Source organism: Siphateles boraxobius, unplaced genomic scaffold (assembly GCF_051911475.1).
Source record: "Siphateles boraxobius isolate OS27281-9 unplaced genomic scaffold, OSU_SipBor_1 6, whole genome shotgun sequence".
Taxonomy (NCBI): domain Eukaryota; kingdom Metazoa; phylum Chordata; class Actinopteri; order Cypriniformes; family Leuciscidae; genus Siphateles; species Siphateles boraxobius.
The window spans coordinates 16,523,576-16,542,510 of record NW_027509186.1 but is presented as its reverse complement, the minus strand read 5'-3'; the positions used below and the strand labels follow the sequence as shown (position 1 = coordinate 16,542,510).

General features: G+C 41.7%; 1 protein-coding gene across 6 annotated transcripts in view; it reads right to left on the bottom strand.

The window, feature by feature from the left end:
* The window catches only part of nphs1 (NPHS1 adhesion molecule, nephrin), a 152,338-nt gene extending 133,783 nt beyond the window's left edge, over positions 1 to 18,555 (bottom strand). For 2 of the 6 annotated variants that reach the window (XM_077207873.1, XM_077207878.1), the window contains exons 1-4: positions 18,483 to 18,555; positions 12,059 to 12,244; positions 10,868 to 10,965; positions 9,463 to 9,563 (exon numbers count right to left, since the gene is read on the bottom strand). In XM_077207873.1, the coding sequence (XP_077063988.1) occupies positions 9,463 to 9,526 (64 nt within the window). In that variant the 5' untranslated portion in view covers positions 9,527 to 9,563; positions 10,868 to 10,965; positions 12,059 to 12,244; positions 18,483 to 18,555. Of the gene's footprint in view, positions 1 to 9,462; positions 9,564 to 10,867; positions 10,966 to 12,058; positions 12,245 to 18,229; positions 18,306 to 18,482 lie in introns of those variants that run through there. The other 4 variants (XM_077207874.1, XM_077207876.1, XM_077207875.1 and 1 more) reach the window with 4 other exon arrangements.
* Positions 18,556 to 18,935: the final 380 nt, after the last annotated feature.

Sequence of the window (18,935 nt, the reverse complement as noted above, 5' to 3'; positions counted from 1 at the left end):
CCCAAAATGGATCTTAAATGGCATTGCTGAGAAACTCTTTTGAAACCTTTATTTTTAAGAGTGTATACAGGTTTTTTTTTTTTTTTTTTTGGTGCACTTTTTGGAACTTGAAAACTCACTACGAATGGTTGAATGGCAAGAGCTGCCTTTGTTTTTTGGGTGAGCTATTCCTTTAAAGTGATATACACGCTAGGTAGCAGGCATTCACACATTTCAAGAGCCCCAGGCGTACTTGTTATGATGGTGGCGTCAGACTTTTATCAGCCTTCACTGATCCGATCGTGACTTTATCCAGCCTTCAAAGACCTCTTAGAGACCATGATTACTCGGAAACTCTTTAGTGTGTAAAAGCAAATGTAGCGTGCACAAAGGGTCAGCTATTTTAGGACGCATTTTCTTGAAAGGCCACTCCCGAGAGAACGGGCGAGACTTTTCAAACCCCAGCACCTCTTTTGAGCCAATGAAAAGTATCCATTGCATCTGGGCACACTCGACTGCTCTCAGAAACCCGAACGACAGAAGCTGCAACTTCACATCAAGGCTGCATCAGTCACCTCACGTCAAACTTGAAGGGCGCGATTGGACACAAGCGACAAGCCGAAAAACACATTAGCATAATGTTTACATAAATGAATACGTAAACACAGTGGCAAGATAATCAGCATGGCACATTTAAATGCTGCAGCCAGCCGTACTCGTGCACTGAGAAGTCGTAAAGCCTGAAAAGCAGCGATAGGAGAGGAAAGACATGTCAAACACGCACACCGGTCTGATTCCGACTCCTGATGCGGCACGTTGACGTCTTATTTAAACAAGATAATGACATGGGATTAGGCTGCAGCATAGAATCTGACTTTTAGTCTATAGCGGGCGACTCTAAACTACAGCTCCAGAACATAAAGTATCAACACTATGCGATGTACAACAAAGCACTATTCTGCCCTTTTAAAGTCTTAATAAACACCACTTTGAAATTGTAATCACAACATGTGTGTTTTTCATTCAATGACTCAAAGGAGATGTAACAGAATGAAATTTCAAAGTCTAGAACACAGAAAAAAAAAAACATTTTTGCTTATATATCTCCATCTTATTCGACAGTGAACACGTCCGCTTTAGATTGACAGTTGAGTCATACATACAAAGTTATACATAGACGAAAACACAGGTGGTTTAACACAACAATTTGAATGCTTTCGGCCTTGATTGGTCAAATCAGACTCACAAAAGTGCACGCCGGAGACTTGTTGCAACTATTGCCAGACATTATATTCAAACATAATTAAGGCACAAGCAGTGTCTCATAATTCACATACTGCAATCTCATGCAATATCCTTCTCTATAAAGCTTGTTGCACATTGCATACAGTATAAAAATGTTGCAATTACAAGCAAACAATTGGATTTCTAATTATCTTTACAAAGCAAACACTGACACCTTTTTTATAAACTACTTCTGTGGTTTTCAAATATGCAGAGGTTCTCAGCAGTTTTCAGCTGCGAATACCAAGCATGACAAAGTTTTCAGCAACAAGAAATGGTCATCTAGAAATATTAGTGTGTAATTGCTGAGCAACGTGACAATCACAGCCAATTAGAAGTTGTGAACTTTGTACCAATTAAATTCACAGTGGGCAGAGATACACAGCGAATAGAAATTGAAACAAAAAAATCTTTATAATGATTTAAATTATAGTCACATTACATTGCCAGTTGCAGCTAAAACATTGCAATCAAAGATTTTAATGAGGGCTTCACTATTTTAACGATCATTATTTTTGATACGTATTTATGGTGTATTTTATTATTTTAATCTTTTTCTCTAATAAGGTATTTTATTTATTTTCTGTTCTATTATTGTATTGTACTGTATACTATCTAATTTTTTTAAATTATTATTATTGAACAGCACTTCAGTCTGCTTTACACATAAATTTGGTTTTCATTTTTGGTTTAAAATAATTAGTTTAAATTAATTTTCTTTATTCATCTTCCATTATTCTTCATAGAAATGCTATGTATTATTTTTTCTTTATATCCTCTTGACTTATAATGCACAATATGCAGCTAAACACACAAACACAGACATACAGACTACCACTCCTGTATAATGGCAACAAGAATGTTGCACACACAGCAGATAATTTCCTTGGTGCCATGCAACAACATATGCTACCATCCAGAGCAAATTGAGCCTTGGCATACAGTACATGGATAACCAATTTCAACTCCACTAAACTTGATTGTTGTAGCCTGATAATATACAGGCAGAAAAGTCATTATGAGCTAAAAGCTCACAGCAAGATGGTGAATAGAGGAAGGAGGAAGGCTTGGTATTCTGTGTCAAAAGCTTCTCAGACCGAGGAGGATGAAGGCAAGTCGGAGCTTCAAACTGTGTCACGTGGTGTTAAGACTCGCAAATTGTGTATATGGAGGCAGAAAGGGAAAATGCAACAAGCAATCATTACAGTAAATTGCCTTGGCCATTTTTTTTATTCAGATGCAGTTTTGTCAAGCAGTGCAGAACTGGCGAGGGAGGATTTACCACATATAGCTTTGAGAATAGAAGATTTGAACATTTGCTCATGGGTCAAATTGCCTAGATACACATTCAGTGTGACTGGCAGGAACTTTTTGAGGACATCTTATAAAAGCATTCCACCTCTTGTATGACAAAAATGCTTATATATATATATATATATATATATATATATATATATATATATATATATATATATATATATATATATATATATATATAAGCCCACCAACTCAATCAAGAAATCAAGATCAAAACTGCTGTATTTTTACAAATAATTAAACAGTGTTGTCAAGTTGATATTGTGACTTTATGAATGATCATATACTTGCATGTGTCATTATTTTATTAGCAAAATCAAGCTCTAATTAACTTTTTGATCTGCGGATGTCTGTGATTTGTACGGCCGCATCTAAAGCAGTAAGTGCATTGCAACCTCATGTTATAAAAAGATGAAGTGCTACGCGCAGGTTATTTAAGGCAGTACTGCCTATGATGATTCGACGGCAAGACTAAGAAACTCGTCTTTGCTCCTCAAATACATAAAAAAATTGCCTTTATATTGTTTCTTGATTAAGAAAACGCTGTTCTTATTCAAACAACCAGTTCTTCATTTTAGAACCAGTTCTACCGTTGCTTTGCAAACAAGCAGTGACGCTCCAAACTGCGAGCAGCACTTAATTCAAGATTCAAGAAGCGGGTACAGTTCCCCGAAGGGACTACCGCTGCGTGAAATCGCAATGGGAACAGCCTCCAGCGTGACGCGTCTGAAGCATGAATGAAATCAGTCAATGGAGATGATGGAGCGTCATAGCGAGTGACGTCATCGACCAGGAAGCTATAAATATCCCCTGAGCACACAATACGCCAGCTTTTTTTACTTCAGCAAGCTCTGTGTGTGTCTGAAATCTATCGATTGTGTTTGTCTGTTTAGACAGGAGTTTCTCACTATATATATACATATATAAAAAAAACAATATGAGTGTCAAAGTGACGAGCGAGCAATATAGAAAGTGTGTTTCCCCCTGTACACGATACATCACGGGTGGGGATACACATCAGCTGTGTGTTGGTTGTCTGGGATTGCAGCATGCCCAGTCAGCTCTCGAGGGGGTCGATTGTGAGCAGTGCTAGCGTTTTCCCTTGAGAACTCTGCGCTCGCGGCGATCGTTCTTCGAGGAGAGTGGTTTGCTGCGAGCTCCCCGGGGCTCGGGTCCCGCTTCTGTCGAGGCAGAGAGGCGGCGCTTGTCTTGGGGCTCACAGATGGATCTTGCTGGCGACGTTGAGACGGGCTCCGCCGTATCTCAGCTATCTCCGGCGAGATCTAGTGCCTCTCGCCCGGCTCTGGAAGCACGCGCTGCGGCGGTTACTTCTGCCCGGGTCGAGGCACATGATGTCGAACTTAGATTATCCAGTTCTGAGGAGCTCGATATCGAAAGTTTTGCATCAGAAGAAACTGACTCGTCACTCCAGTATACTGCTGAAGAGGGGCTGATAGATGTGTTATCTCGGGCTGTTGAAAAGCTCAGCATCGAGTGGCCAACTGATAGGCAGGAGTCTAGAAATAAAAGCAAATTAGATGATAGATTTCTGTCTGCATGTCCTCAGCCTTCTCGCCGGTGCTTACCATTCTTCCCAGATCTTCACTCTGAGTTTTCAAAGACCTGGGTTAGACCTGTTTCAAGCAGAATTTATACCAACCAGTCTAATGCTTATGGAAACATTTTTGGTGCAAAAGCTTCAGGGTATGTGACCATGCCGAAGGCAGAGGAGACGCTCGCTAGCTATCTCTCTCCTGCTTCGTCATCTTCACTTAAAGCTCTGTCCTAAGCCACTAAAAAAAATAAAAAATACTTCTGTGTTAGTGGGGAAGGCTTACTCGGCGGCGGGTCAGGCGGCTGCATGTCTACACACTATGGCCATTATGCAGGCTTGTCAGGCTGACCGCTTAAAGATGCTTGTGAGGGGGGTAAAATTTCTGCTGATATGATTAATGAGCTCAGGCAGACTGCTGATCTCACTCTCCGGGCCACCAAGGAGACCGCTAAATCTAACGGCCGGTCTATGGCAGCCATGGTGGCCACAGAGAGACACTTGTGGTTGAGTCAGACTTCTATGAAGGAGAAAGATAAGACTCTCCTTTTAAACGCTCCAGTTTCGCCTGCGGGCCTCTTCGGTGACGCTCTTCACTCTGTCACGGAGAGGTTCCAGGAAGAGAAGAAACAGGCGGCTGCTTTTCATAAATTTATGCCACCTTAAAGTGCGTGTCGCTGGGGCTGCTGAGCGAGGGCAGTCCCAGCCGGCGAGTACTTCAAAAAGAGCGCAGCAGAATCGGAGTGTCGCGTCTCGTGCCCCTCCGCAGAGAAACTGGAGGGACGAGGCGAGGCGCTCTCCGGTGCGACCTTCTCGGGGTAGGGCTGATCTGAGGACAGCCATTATCGCCAAGAAGGCCGCGTCGAAAAAATCCTGACGTGCTGAACGTCAGGACTCTGAGGGTGGTCCCCATCGTGGAAGACTTGAGTTCACTGCACAAGAACACGGTGCCCTGTCTTTCCCAATGCCCTCAGGGGTCTGCTCTACTAACCCTGCCTATACAGGGCGTAGAGAGACTCGGCGAGCGATTTCCCGAGGGACGCTCGCCCCCTCCGAGGAGGGTTGTGGAGTGCCCAGACCAGCTGTTCCCTGCCAGTACGTTACAGGGCGCTGTGTCTGTCACTCGGGATGTTCATCCAGAGGCCAGCCTCGAGAGGCTGGTTCCCTTAGTAGAGTTACTGGCGGAATGGAAAATTCTCCCCAATGTTTCTCAGTGGGTCCTGAATACTATAGAGAACGGGTACGCTATTCAGTTCAGAACGCGTCCACCTCGGTTCAGAGGGGTTCTGCCTACTGCGGTGGGCCCCGAGCAGGCTCTGGTACTAGAACAGGAGGTAAAAACTCTGCTGCAAAAAGAGGCTATAGAACGGGTTCCTCCACCCAGCGGGGGGTTAGGATATTACAGCCGGTACTTCATCGTTCCGAAAAAAGATGGAGGGCTGCGTCCCATTCTAGTTCTGCGTCTCTTAAATCGCACTGTTGGGAAGCTCAAATTCAAAATTCTCACTCTCAAGCAGATCGTGTCACAAATCAGATCCGAGGACTGGTTTGTCACGATAGATCTAAAGGACGCTTACTTCCATGTTTCTATCCTCCCTCAACACAGGAAGTTCCTGAGGTTCGCTTTCGGGGGCGAAGCTTTCCAATATGGGGTTCTTCCGTTCAGCCTAGCACTGTCACCCCGCACGTTCACGAAGTGTATGGATGCGGCTATAGCCCCGCAGAGGCTGCAGGGCATCTGTATTCTGAACTATATAGATGATTGGTTAATTCTAGCTCAATCAGAACAACAGGCGGTTCGGCATCGAGATGTCGTTCTTGCTCACATCAAGAGGTTGGGGTTGAAGCTCAACGCCAAGAAGAGTGTTCTTTCTCCAGTACAGAGAACCACTTTTCTCGGTGTAGTGTGGGATTCGACGACGATGCAGGCACAGTTGTCACCTGCTCGTGTTGCTTCGATTCTCGCCGCAGTAGATCAGGTCAAGCTAGGCCAGTCATCCACTGTAAAACAGTTCCAGAGACTGTTAGGTCTCATGGCAGCTGCGTCCAACGCGATACCCTTTGGCCTCCTGCACATGAGACCGTTACAGTGGTGGCTCAGAACCAGAGGATTCTTCCCGAGGGGAAATCCGCTTCGCATGATCATGAGTTCGCGACGGTGTCATCGCGCCCTGGTTATGTGGAAAGATCCTCGGTTTCTGTCCCAAGGCCCTGTGTTCGGAGCTCCTTGTCGTCGCGTTTTTGCTAACGACAGAAGCCTCTCTCACGGGGTGGGGGGGGGGTGATCATAAGTGGTCACCCAGCTCAGGGTCTGTGGGAGGACCATCACCATCTATTGCACATAAATTGTCTAGAGATGTTGGCAGTGTTTCAGGGTCTGAAACATTTCCTCCCAGACCTAAGGGGCCACCATGTTCTTGTCCGGAGAGACAACACATCGGTGGTCTCTTACATCAACCATTAGGTTCTCGCCCACTCGCCCACTTTACAAACTGGCACGTCAGATCCTTCTATGGTCCCAGGGGAAAATTCTTTCTCTATTTTTCTCCCGTGGTATTTAAATCAGGGGGCAGACATCCTGTCGAGGCAGGGGCCGAGGCCCGGGGAACGGAGTCTTCACCCCGAGGTGGTGGAGCTCCTATGGGGACATTTCGGTCGTGCCGAGGTAGACCTATTTGCTTCCTGAGAAACATCACACTGTCCACTGTGGTTCTCTCTCAGCCCGCCAGCCCCACTGGGGTTGGACGCGATGGTACATCTGTGGCCGAGGTCACGTTTGTACGCTTTTCCCCCGATCGCTCTGCTCCCGGGAGTTCTAGAGAGGGTTTGCCGGGACGGGCTCAGTCTTCTGCTAATAGCCCCGTTCTGGCCGGCACGAGTATGGTTTGCGGACCTAGTGTCTCTCCTCGACGTCTCTCCCCTGGAGATACCGATCAGGAGAGATCTACTCTCTCAGGCATGGGGGTCGATCCTTCACCCCCGCCCGGAACTATGGAGGCTGTGGGCTTGGCCTCTGAGGGGGCCAAGCTTATCGATCCTGGTCTCTCGACTGAGGTCGTGGAGACCATCCTCCAATCCAGAGCTCCCGCCACGAGGAAGTTATATGCCGCGAGGTGGAAACTTTTCACCTCTTGGTGTGGAGAGCACCAGCAGGACCCAGTTAACTGCCCGGTTGGTACAGTGCTTGATTTCCTGCAGGACCGTCTCTCCACAGGGTTATCCCACTCCACACTGAAGGTGTACGTGGCGGCCTTAGCTGCTTACCACGCCTCTTCGAGCGGAGGTTCTCTCGGGAGACACCCACTTATATCTCGCTTCCTTCGTGGCGCCTCAAGGCTTTCTGTCCTCCGCCTTTTCTGACGTCAGACCAGAAGAAACTTAATTTGCTCTGCCCCGTTAGGGCTTTAGATGCTTATGTCCACAGAGCTGCCCTGGGGAGGAGATCGGAACAACTGTTTGTCTGTTTTGGGTCACCTAAGAAAGGGTGTCCGGCATCTAAGCAAAGGATGAGCAAGTGGGTGGTCGAGGCCATCTCGCTTGCTTACGGTTCGGCCCATCAGCCTTCACCTTTGGCTGTAAGGGCTCATTCCACCAGGAGTATGGCTGCCTCTACAGCTCTTCTTTCAGGAGCTTCTCTTCAGGACGTTTGTGATGCGGCAGGCTGGTCCTCACCGCACACTTTCGTTAGATTTTATTCCCTCGATCTTAGCTCCACCCCTGGAGCTCAGGTTCTCTCGTCGGTTTGTGTCTCCTAATGACACACGACGGGGATTTGGTCATATGGGGATGTGGGTATTGCGTTCCCACTGCGATTTCACGCAGCGGTAGTCTCTGAAGGGGAACGTCCCGGGTTACGTATGTAACCCTAGTTCCCCGAAGGGACGGACGCTGCTTGTCCTGCCATTCTCCCGGCATCCCCTTGGGTCGCTTGCTTCAGTAACTTTAAGCTTGCGTATTGTGTGCTCAGGGGATATTTATAGCTTCCTGGTCGATGACGTCACTCGCTATGACGCTCCATCATCTCCATTGACTGATTTCATTCATGCTTCAGACGCGTCACGCTGGAGGGTGTTCCCACTTTATGATGAAATACGGAGATACAAGGTTTCTGCCCAACAGAGACGATCTATTTAAATGTAAAATAATTCTTACAGAACAGAGTTTTAGCATTAGAATGAAATAATAATAATAATTAAAAAATATTATTTGTTCACCCACTTGTTATTAGTGTTCCACTGCAATACTTTTTGTTTATCTTTGTAAAAAAGCGCTAGACAGATGTTTACAGACATTGCGCTATGTCTCGAAGATTTTTAGCACATGAGCACCATATTTTAAAGACGCCATGTCATGTTAAAAAAGTTTAAATTCAAAACGCTTCTCAAAAACGCGTCCTTTCAACAGCATTGAGCATCTGCAGTTGGTTAAAATTATGTGGCGCGTTGTGAACTCACTAAATATGAGGGATATACAAAAGTAGAGCCAGTTTCAGTGACAGCAAGTATAAAGATGATGGAGTGAATGACCAATCAAAATCGAGTGTTCCACACATCCTGAAATAAAAGTTTGATTTTTATCAAGATCAATTTATTTTTTATTTTTGCACCAATTTTTTTTTAAAAATTGGTTTGCACAGAAAAATGGTGAGATGAAAAAGAGAAACTGCAACAACAATTCCTGATAATGATAAAATTAAATAATATTAACAAAATAATATCTCATTCCAACTCTTTCTGTTTATTTCTCTTTAATGCCAATGTCAAAGCAATTTAAATTACTTCTCCCAATTTTGCCAAACTTTTTTGTATTTTGTACCTTTGCACAAATATTCTTATGCTTTAATAAAGGACTAAATTGTTGTTAACGGCAAAGCTATGGACAAAGTATTTGTTATAATAACTCATAGGTTTCATTACAAAGTTTAGATTAAATACCTTAGTACATGGAACCTTGTTTACATCATGGAATAAAAAAAAAAAAAGATAATTGTGACTTTTTATCTTGCAATTCTGCCTTTTTTCTCAAAATTTAGAGATATAAGCACACAATTGAGAGTTATAAGTCCGATTCTGAGGGGATTTTTTTTGTCTCAGAATTGCCATATTCTATCTTGCAATTCTGACAGTATAACTTGCAATTGCTAGTTTATATCACCTAATTCTGAGAAAAAAAAACATAATTGGGAGATATAAATTCGCAATTGCTAGAAAATTGAGAAAATCAGAATTGTAAGATATAGTCACAATTACCTTTTTTAAATTTTTTACTCAGTGGTGAAAACAAGCTCCCCTTTAGTGTGATCAGGTAAATGAAGATGGTACAAAATGTACCTTTGAAATCCATAAGGTGAAAAACCCAGGCACTTGACAGTACGAGTGAATACAAGAAATCCATCTCCTCCGATCATTCACCAACAAAAAAAAATAAAAATCTGTAAAAATAAGACAGAAAGGTACATTTGTAAAAACGCACACACACACACACACACACACACACACACACACACACACACACACACACACACACACACACACACACACACACACACACACACACACACACACACACACACACACACACACACAGTTACCGCACTTTAGAAGGTCCAGGACATTACAATGACTCTCTTTTTTACCTTCACTCTCCATTGAAGCGCTCCTTTTGAATAAGTTCAAGTTTTCAGAGAGAACCTTAGGAACACTTCAAAGTGAAGCCAAGGGAGTGTTTCTATACTGCATGGTGAAAGCTATCTCGGGTTCATGGCCATTACGCCACGCTTTAGCCTCCTCCAGCACTCCCTATCTCTCTCTCTCAAAGCCATATAGCGCTTGAATTTCAAGTCAGGTTGCAATCTCTTCAAATTACCAACCACACTGGAACAAATAATAGTGATTTACTTAATTAAAAACTAAACATTTTCCCATCTAAATAAACAAAAGAAATTGAAAGCGCTGGCTCCTTGAGGCATCTCCCTCGGTCCATTAGTTGCAGTCCAATGGGCTTTGATAGGAATTAACTCACACTCAATTATCCTCTGTGCCCGCAAACAGTCCCAAACGCCAAAATGTGAATGCGCTGACTGCAATCTCCCTCCTCGCAACCGTGAATGGATGGAGGGCTTTCAACCGGAGAGTACGCAAGCTGTATTTAGACATTCTTCAAACATATCCCTTCATTTTCTCTGTCTGTCTTCTTTCGTCACATGCGCCCAAGGACATTTTTAGCCTTTCATCAGTACTTGTGCACTGGCTGCCAGCGACCCTGTAAAAAGACTATACTATAAGACTATTCAATAGTTTAAGATTTTGTGAGAAGCATTTTTGAATATTCTTGAGTACTACGAATGGTTCTTTTCCAGGTGAGTACATTTGTGTAGGATTGCATTTTGTCATCTCAAGCCAAACTGATTATTTCAGATTATGTTGGAATATGTTTATGCCTTCAGAAAGGTAACTGTTACTTTGGTAGTTTAATTCAATGCTCAATTTTATAGAACTACAAGGTGCTTCGTTGCGGAAATGTCTGCATTCAAAAGTATAACAGTTTAATATTTCAACGCATCCCCTTTTGCAAACAAAGCAGTGAAGAGAAAGAGCAGACTTGAACTTGTTCTTGGAAATTTCACTTCTTGCTAGAATGATTATGCTATTATGACAGCTTTAGGGAATATGTCATTGCTCACATTTTTTTATATTTTTAAAGGTACACTGTTAAGTAAAATCAAAAATACAATACCGTACAGTTTGGGGTCAGTAAAGGTGGTGGCAGTTTGGCTCTTTTGTGGCTGACATCTGGGGATTCTGGCACTGTTGTGGGCCAGTTATGGCTGATTTCTGGGGACATGGAAGAAGTTGTGGATGAGTTCTGGTCTGCTTCCGGCATGGCATGTACTTTCGGCAAGTAGCTTTTGGGCCAATCTCGGGCCGTAATTCCATGTGGTATGTGGACCAAACTCACTGCCGAAATTCAACCAGATTCGGCCCAATATCAATTTGCTATCTGGGTAAGATTTTAATCAACACATTAAACGGATGAAATGTGACAGTAAACACTTTTGTAATGTTACATTACATAATAAACGTTTCATTCAAGCAAGTCGTTAGCAAAGAATCCTGAAAAGAAATGTGTTCCATAAAAATATTAGGCAGAACAATGGTTTCATCCTTTTTTTGAGCATATATTATAATGATTTCATCACAATAATAAAATAATGAACAAATTACAATATTTCACAATTGTACTGTTTTTACAATACTCTTGATCAAATATATTCAGTGAGCATAATAGATTTATTTCAAAAACATAAATCTTACCGACCCCAAAATTTAGAATGGTAGAGAGAATATGTAGAGAGAAAGAATGAAGACAAAACATGTACAAGAACTTCTATATGATGAACACATCTTTTGTAGAATGCCCCAAATGGTACTATAGGCTACTACAGGTTATAGTATAATCACATCTTTCGACATTTCTTCACAGCGTATTAAGTAACCTTTGACCTTTTAAGCTCTTAAACTTAACATCAAATTTAACTTGAGTATTTGGTTGGTGTGACCAGAGCTAGCCAATTAAAACCCAGATATCAAATTCATAGGGCAAGAAACAAGATATTCATGAACTTATTCATAGCCTATGCAAGTAGCCAACACAAAACGTAATCTATGAATAAAAACTTTGGTTCCAAAGAAACTATGTGAGTATGATTATGATTACTTTATTTGGGCTCAAGCCCCGGTAACAAGAGTCTAGTGACACCCATGAATGTGTTGCTAACATTTTTCTCTTTCTAATTCTAATGTTCCCAGAGTGTCCCGAGGACTAATCAAAAGAGAAACTCACAGTTTTTGTACTGACTTCACTGCTGTGCTAGTCACTGCTCGTTTGGAAAATTAACTTCTCTCTTCTTTCCTTTTTGACACAAACCTTATTTTTGTGCGTCTGAGAAAGGTGTCGGAGCTCTGTCAGGGAGATGCGATAAAGGTTTAGAGTTATAACTGGAGTCTGGAGCTCTTCTGAATGACTCAGCGGTTCCTGTCCAGGTCTTTAATGAGATGTTCTTCAGGCCTGTCTAACCTCCCTTTTCCTTCGTCTCCAAAGACAAACAAGTACCTTAATTACAGGGTGAAAAAATAAACATGGCACAGGAAAAGGAAATTAATTAAAAAATTTTTTTCATGTTTTCATGTCTTGTCAAGTTGTGGTACTGTAGCACAGGTGTTAAATTTACCTGATCAGACAAGGAAAGGTAAAAAAAACCCCCAAAAAAACAGAGCTTGGGTTTAATTTACAATTAATCAAGATAATTTTCAGGTATGACTATGAAAAGACCTGAAAAACAAAATAGACTAAAATTGAAGGCAAATTAGAATTAGGAATGGTTTGACATTTAACTGTTACGGTTTCTATGCCAGACCATGCTTAGAAACTGAAACGGTTAAATGTCAAACCATTCCTAATTTGCCGTTTTTGTATGTGTATAAAATACACAAACAAACACACACACACACACACACACACACACACACACACACACACACACACACACACACACACACACACACACACACACACACACACACACACACACACTGTCATGCCGATAATACTCAGCTCTATATTTCTTCACGCCCTGACGAAACTTACCAATCCACAAAATTAACGGGATGCATAACTGGTATAATGTGTATAGTACACTACATTAAGTGTATACCTCCCTTTTTCAAATGCGTGTTGCATCTACGGTAGCTGTTATGTACCAAAAAGTTGACAGGATGTCTTCTAATAGCACTCGAGAAAGCAGTCGAGTTTTCCTTCGGGTGAACAGGTTTGTTATTTCAACCAAACTGCAACTTGGCACAACGAACAAACGAATGTTATGTATGAATAATAACAGTGCAATGCAGCCTTTTAAACTTGCCGGGGCAGTGACAAGCGCCTCTCACTGTTCTGCTCCTCCGTTTCTGCTGCTTTCAGTTACGTGACGCTGGCTCTGAACAAAACCGCGTTTGGAAACACGTTGGCCTAGTACTTTTTGACCCTCTCTGCTATTATAGTTTTTCAAGATGGCAGAACTAGATGGAAGCCTCCGTGGACTCGTCACATGTATATAAAGATAATAAACTTCTCGTTTACGAGGATAAGTCAGATAATTGGCAGAGGTATTTGTAGACCATTGAGGACATATTTATTAGTGATGCTCGGGTTGACTCGTAACCCGCAGACCCGCGGGTCGGGTTGGGGCGGGGAAAGAAATTGTCACTTTATTTGCGGGGCGGGTTGGGACGGGTCATTAAAAACTAAATTTAAAAAAAATCCATGTATGTTGCTTTGCAATTTCAGCCTATATTAAATATTTGGGAATATCTATTTGCATATTTTATTAGGTTCTTTGATAAGGTTACAATACGAATGCCGTAGCAACGTAACTTGCGTGATGTCCCAGAACCTTTGGCGTCACGTGACACGACACGAAAGCGGCACGCCAAGCATCTCCCGCCGCCAGCCACGACAATAAGAACAGAGAAATAAAACTGGAGATGGAAGACGAGGTGCAGGAGAAATTGAGGTCGGGAATTTACATAATTAAAACAAAAAAAAGGTCAGGCCTCTAAATCTAATGTTTGGGACAGGTTCTCAGAAATAGTTGCAGCAGGAGACAATAGCAGTATCGGCTGCGTGAAGTGCAAACTCGTGTGAAAAATATACAAACAGGAGAGCCACAAAACGGGCACTTCCAGCATGTCAAGACATATTTGTGTGGGGGGGGGGGGGGGGGGGTCTAAGAAATAAAAAATGGTTTAGACTATTAGATGAAAACAAACGCTGCTTTGTAAATGTTGAAAATGTATCTTATTAATATGACCTGATTTATGGTTCATATTCATAATAATTTATGGTTCAATGTTGTTGCTAGTTTACAGGGCGATGTTTCCAAGCACTTTCAGGCTGAAATAAAGGCTGTTTTCATTTACATTACAATGCCTATGTCTATTCAACGGTCGCGGGTGCGGGGCGGGTTGTAAAAATAGATACAGTGGTGCGGGGCGGGCTGGGCGGGCCAAATAATTTCATAAAAGCGGGACCCGCGGTTTGGAAAAAAAGCTGACCCGCGCATCACTAATATTCATGAATAAAAATATTGATTTTAGATAATAAAATACCTAAAAAACTACACATAGTCCCTTTAATTCTGAAAAAACCCCCCAGAGATTCTAATTATTGGACAAAAAAGTTCCTCACGTAATAACATAGAATACTGTCTAACACTTGATGGCTGCTCTGTCAAGTCCTCGTCGTCGGTTAGGAACCTGGGAGTGCTCTTTGATAGGAGTCTTTCATTTAAAAGTCACGTGTCTAGTATCTGTAAAACCGCATTTTTTCATCTTAAAAACATATCTAAATTACGTCATATGCTCTCAATGAAAAATGCAGAACAATTGGTTCATCCATTCATGACATTAAGGCTGGATTATTGTAATGCTCTTATGGGTGGTTGCCCTTCATGTTTAATAAATAAACTACCGTTGGTCCAAAATGCAGATACCAGAACCTGGAAGTATGACCATATTAGCCCGGTTCTGTCAACACTGGATTGGCTCCCTATTAAAAATCGTATAAATTTTAAAATATTGCTGATTACTTACAAAGCACTAAATGGCGAGTTCTTAACGCATTATAGTCCGTCACGTCTATTGCGATCTCAAAATTCTGGCCAGTTGATAATACCTAAAATATCAAAATGGACTGCTGGCAGTAGATCCTTTTCCTATTTAGCACTAAAACTTTCGGACAATCTTCCAAATATGGCCCGGGAAGCAGACACAGTCTGTCAGTTCAAATCTAGACTAAAAACACATCTCTTTGGCTTAGCATACACATAACACATTATAGACTTCTATAATTCAATGTTAGGCTGCATAGTTTAGATCAGACAGAACCGGGAACACTTCCCATAATCCAGATGCACTTTGTACAACATAAGAAGGATGGCGTCTACGCTAATATTAGTCTCTCTGTTTATCCCGAGGTTTACCGCAAACCGCTGGATCCAGGCCATATCCAGATCTGATGAAGGACCATCGCCTGGACACAACGACAACGCATCCCTGAAGTGCCAGCCTCATCAACACTGTGAAGGCCTCATGGACACCTCAACAAACTCGTCACCATACCGGCGTGATGCCTCCGACCCCCAACCAGATGGAACTGAATAAATATTGTGAAAGTTCTGATCCAATCTGACTTCTGGCCTATAATGCTGCCTAAATCATAATCATACGCTGTTCGTTCGTTGGCCAGAGGAGAACTGGCCCCCCGACTGAGCCTGGGTTCTCCCAAGGTTTTTTTTTTCTCCATTCTGTCACCTGATGGAGTTTTGGTTCCTTGCCACTGTCGCCTTTTTCGCCTTTCTTTGCGTTTGTCGCCATTGGCTTTTGGCTTGCTTAGTTGGGGATATTTAATTTTATATTTAACAATACTATTACAACATTATTTTACTGTTATCTCTATAAAGCTGCTTTGAAACAATCTATATTGTAAAAAGCGCTATATAAATAAAGTTGACTTGACTTGACACACACACACACACACACACAGTATTATGTGTACTCAGTATTATGTAAAACAGCGCCAATTGTCTGGTAATATTGTTTAGTTGACATCAGGGCCATAGTTGAGGGCTAAATAATATCTTCAATAATAATAATAATAATAACAACGACAACAATAGTTATAATGTCAACAACTGTGCAATAAAATTTGCTATAAAACAACATACATTATTATTATTAACACTGAACACGTTTGTTGTAAAATTTATTTTGAAACAATTTTTTACTCTTTTCACTTTTTAACTGACAAAGTACAGCAAGCAGTTAATGTTACTTCTACAGTTATATTTGGATCAGTTTATTCTCTGTGTACACATTACTGTGAAAGTGTTCTCTTAGCACAGATACATTATCCAAAGCACATCAACACACACACACACACACACACACACACACACACACACACACACACACACACACACACACACACACACACACACACACACACACACACACACACACACACACACACACACACACACACACGTAGTGAGTAGGATATGAGAGCTGCTGTTAGGAAAGTAGTTAGAACCCCGAGTAAATCTAGGCACGTGGTGCTGGGTAAGGTGGGGGGCTAGGAAAATTCCCATGGCACCGAATTGTACGATGCCCCACACTTGGACTTACTACTACGTCAGCACATTCGGATCATTGCAAGTAAATCGTGCACACAATATAATAAGTCGTTCACTTTTTTTTTTGTCTTTTAGTATCATATGTTTTTGTCCTATATGTAATATTGACACAGTATTGTCTCTCAGAATAAGAATTACTTTTTCTCTTGTTAGATTGAACAGCACTTTAATCTGTGCACATGCAGGCTGTATGCTGTCGTGGATGTCATTGCACTTTTAGTGACAAGTGATGCTTGTGTTTCAATGTGTTTACATCTCACATATGTCCTTGTCAGTATCCTTGTGTCTTCAGAAGAGTGAAAGTTGAAAGATATGAAATTCGATTCCCTGTGGGTACAAACCCGGTAGGGTTTCTGGCTGGGCCAGAGAGGCATCACAGACAGTGACCCTTTCAGGTACATTTTAATGTGTTTTTTTATTATTATTACATCATCATCAAACAACACTACACTCAAACCTGTACCTATTTGATGCAAACAGCATGACATTTCCCAATGTTATTAATAATAATAATAATAAGAAGAATATAATAACTCTCTCTCCACCTGGATGATGCAACGGCAGCCATGTTGCGCCAGAACTCCCACTACACACCAGCTTATTGATGGAGAAGAGACAGAGTGATGAAGACAATTAGTTTATATATATATATATATATATATATATATATATATATATATATATATATATATATGGGGATGATTAGGTGGCCGTGATGGACAGAGGCCACTGGGAAAATTTGGCCAGAATACAGGGGAATATACCCTTATATACTCTACAGGGGAATATACCCAGAATATACTCTTTCGAAAGACATCCTCCGACTTTTAATGGCCACCGAGAGTCAGGATCTCAGTTTAACGCCTCATCCGAAGGACGGTGCTCTTTGACAGTTTAGTGTCCCTGTCACTATGCTGGTGCGTTAAGACCCACACAGACCACAGGGTGAGCACCCCCTTCTGGCCTCACTAACACCTCTTCCAGCAGCAACCTGGTTTTCTCAGGAGGTCTCCCATCTGGGTTCTAAGCAGGCTCAACCCTGCTTGGCTTCAGTGGACAACCAGTCTTGGGCTACAGGGTGACATGACTGCTATGCAATGTGCAGAAAATGAGATCGACTCTCTGCTCTCCGACTAGGGCATGAAGATGTTTTTGCAAATTTTAAAACAAGTTTCATAACCAGCATCCCCTGGGTTGTTAGAGCTCAATTATACCTATAGATAAATGCACCTATAGATTTTTTACCATTACTCAAACTTTTAATGTTACCATACCAAGCCATTACTTCAGTCTATAGTGTCACATTCAGAAATCAGTCTAATATGATGATTTGCTGCTCAAGAAACATATGATCAATGTTGGAAAAAAAGTTGTGCTGCTCAGTATTTTTGGGGAAATAAATTTTTTTCCCCGGATTCTTTGATGAATAGAAAGTACAACTTACACTTAAAATTTAAAACATTTACAATATATTTGTTTAATTTGAAATAGAAATCAATTGAATTAGTTGAATTAATGAAATAAGATTTGTAATCTTAAAGGATTATTTACTCTAATTATTAAAGGAATTAAATTAATTACAGAAGATGCACCTATTCTAAATCCTAAACATTATAAAAACATCTGTTTAGTTCTACATCTGTTGAAAATGCCATCTCAAAATCTTGGTAAAAAAAAAATACGAACACTGCAATGAACAAAAAAATGTATGACAGGAAGTCATCAACAGATTCCGGGATTATTCTGGTAAAAGGGAAGAATTTTAACGCCTTTCAAGGATTTCACCCACTTTTAGCTTCTTGAGGCAGCAGTGCTATTAAAATGCTCTTTGTTTTGACTCTTTGTCATACCGTTTCAACTTAATATTGCAGTTTCCACACAGAAATATTTCTCTGTTTCTCCCTCATCCATCCCCTTGACACAGAAGTCAACTTAAAACTGACAAGGGAGAGAGAGTGAGACAACGGCCTTCTTTCAACCCTCCATCTCCTCACTCTTTCTTGTCTTCTTAAAGCCAAAAGAGAGATGGGGAAAAGAGGAAACGTATAAAAAAAGCTTCTTTGAGCGTGATAAAACACTTGCATATGAGAGAACGCAGCTTACCTGTTGAGTTTCACCGCTCGCCTTTGTCTCGCCTCATGTGGAGGTTCTTCTCTGAAGACATTCACCAGCTCTGGTGAAGAAATGCCAGTGGGTCTCCCCTTCACACATTCTCCTCGTCTTGACGGTTTCATAACAACCTGACACCATTGGAGGAGTGATACGAGGGAGGATGAGGAAATGAGATGAGATGAGCAAACTGCTGACTGTAAAAAAGCAGAGGAACACTACTAACGTGGCACCGTGGTCCCTTTTACCTCGTCATACTCGGCCATTAGCGAGCATTTAATGAGTTTTAACGGAGCTACAGAAGGGTGCTACCACAGGACACGGCCTTTCAAATGGACTACATCTAGAACAACACGGCCATTTTTTTCTTTACTAATTCATTTCTTGTTCTTTTTCGCTCTGTTTGTATATTGAGGGACCCTGCTACCCTTGTCGACACTGAAGTGA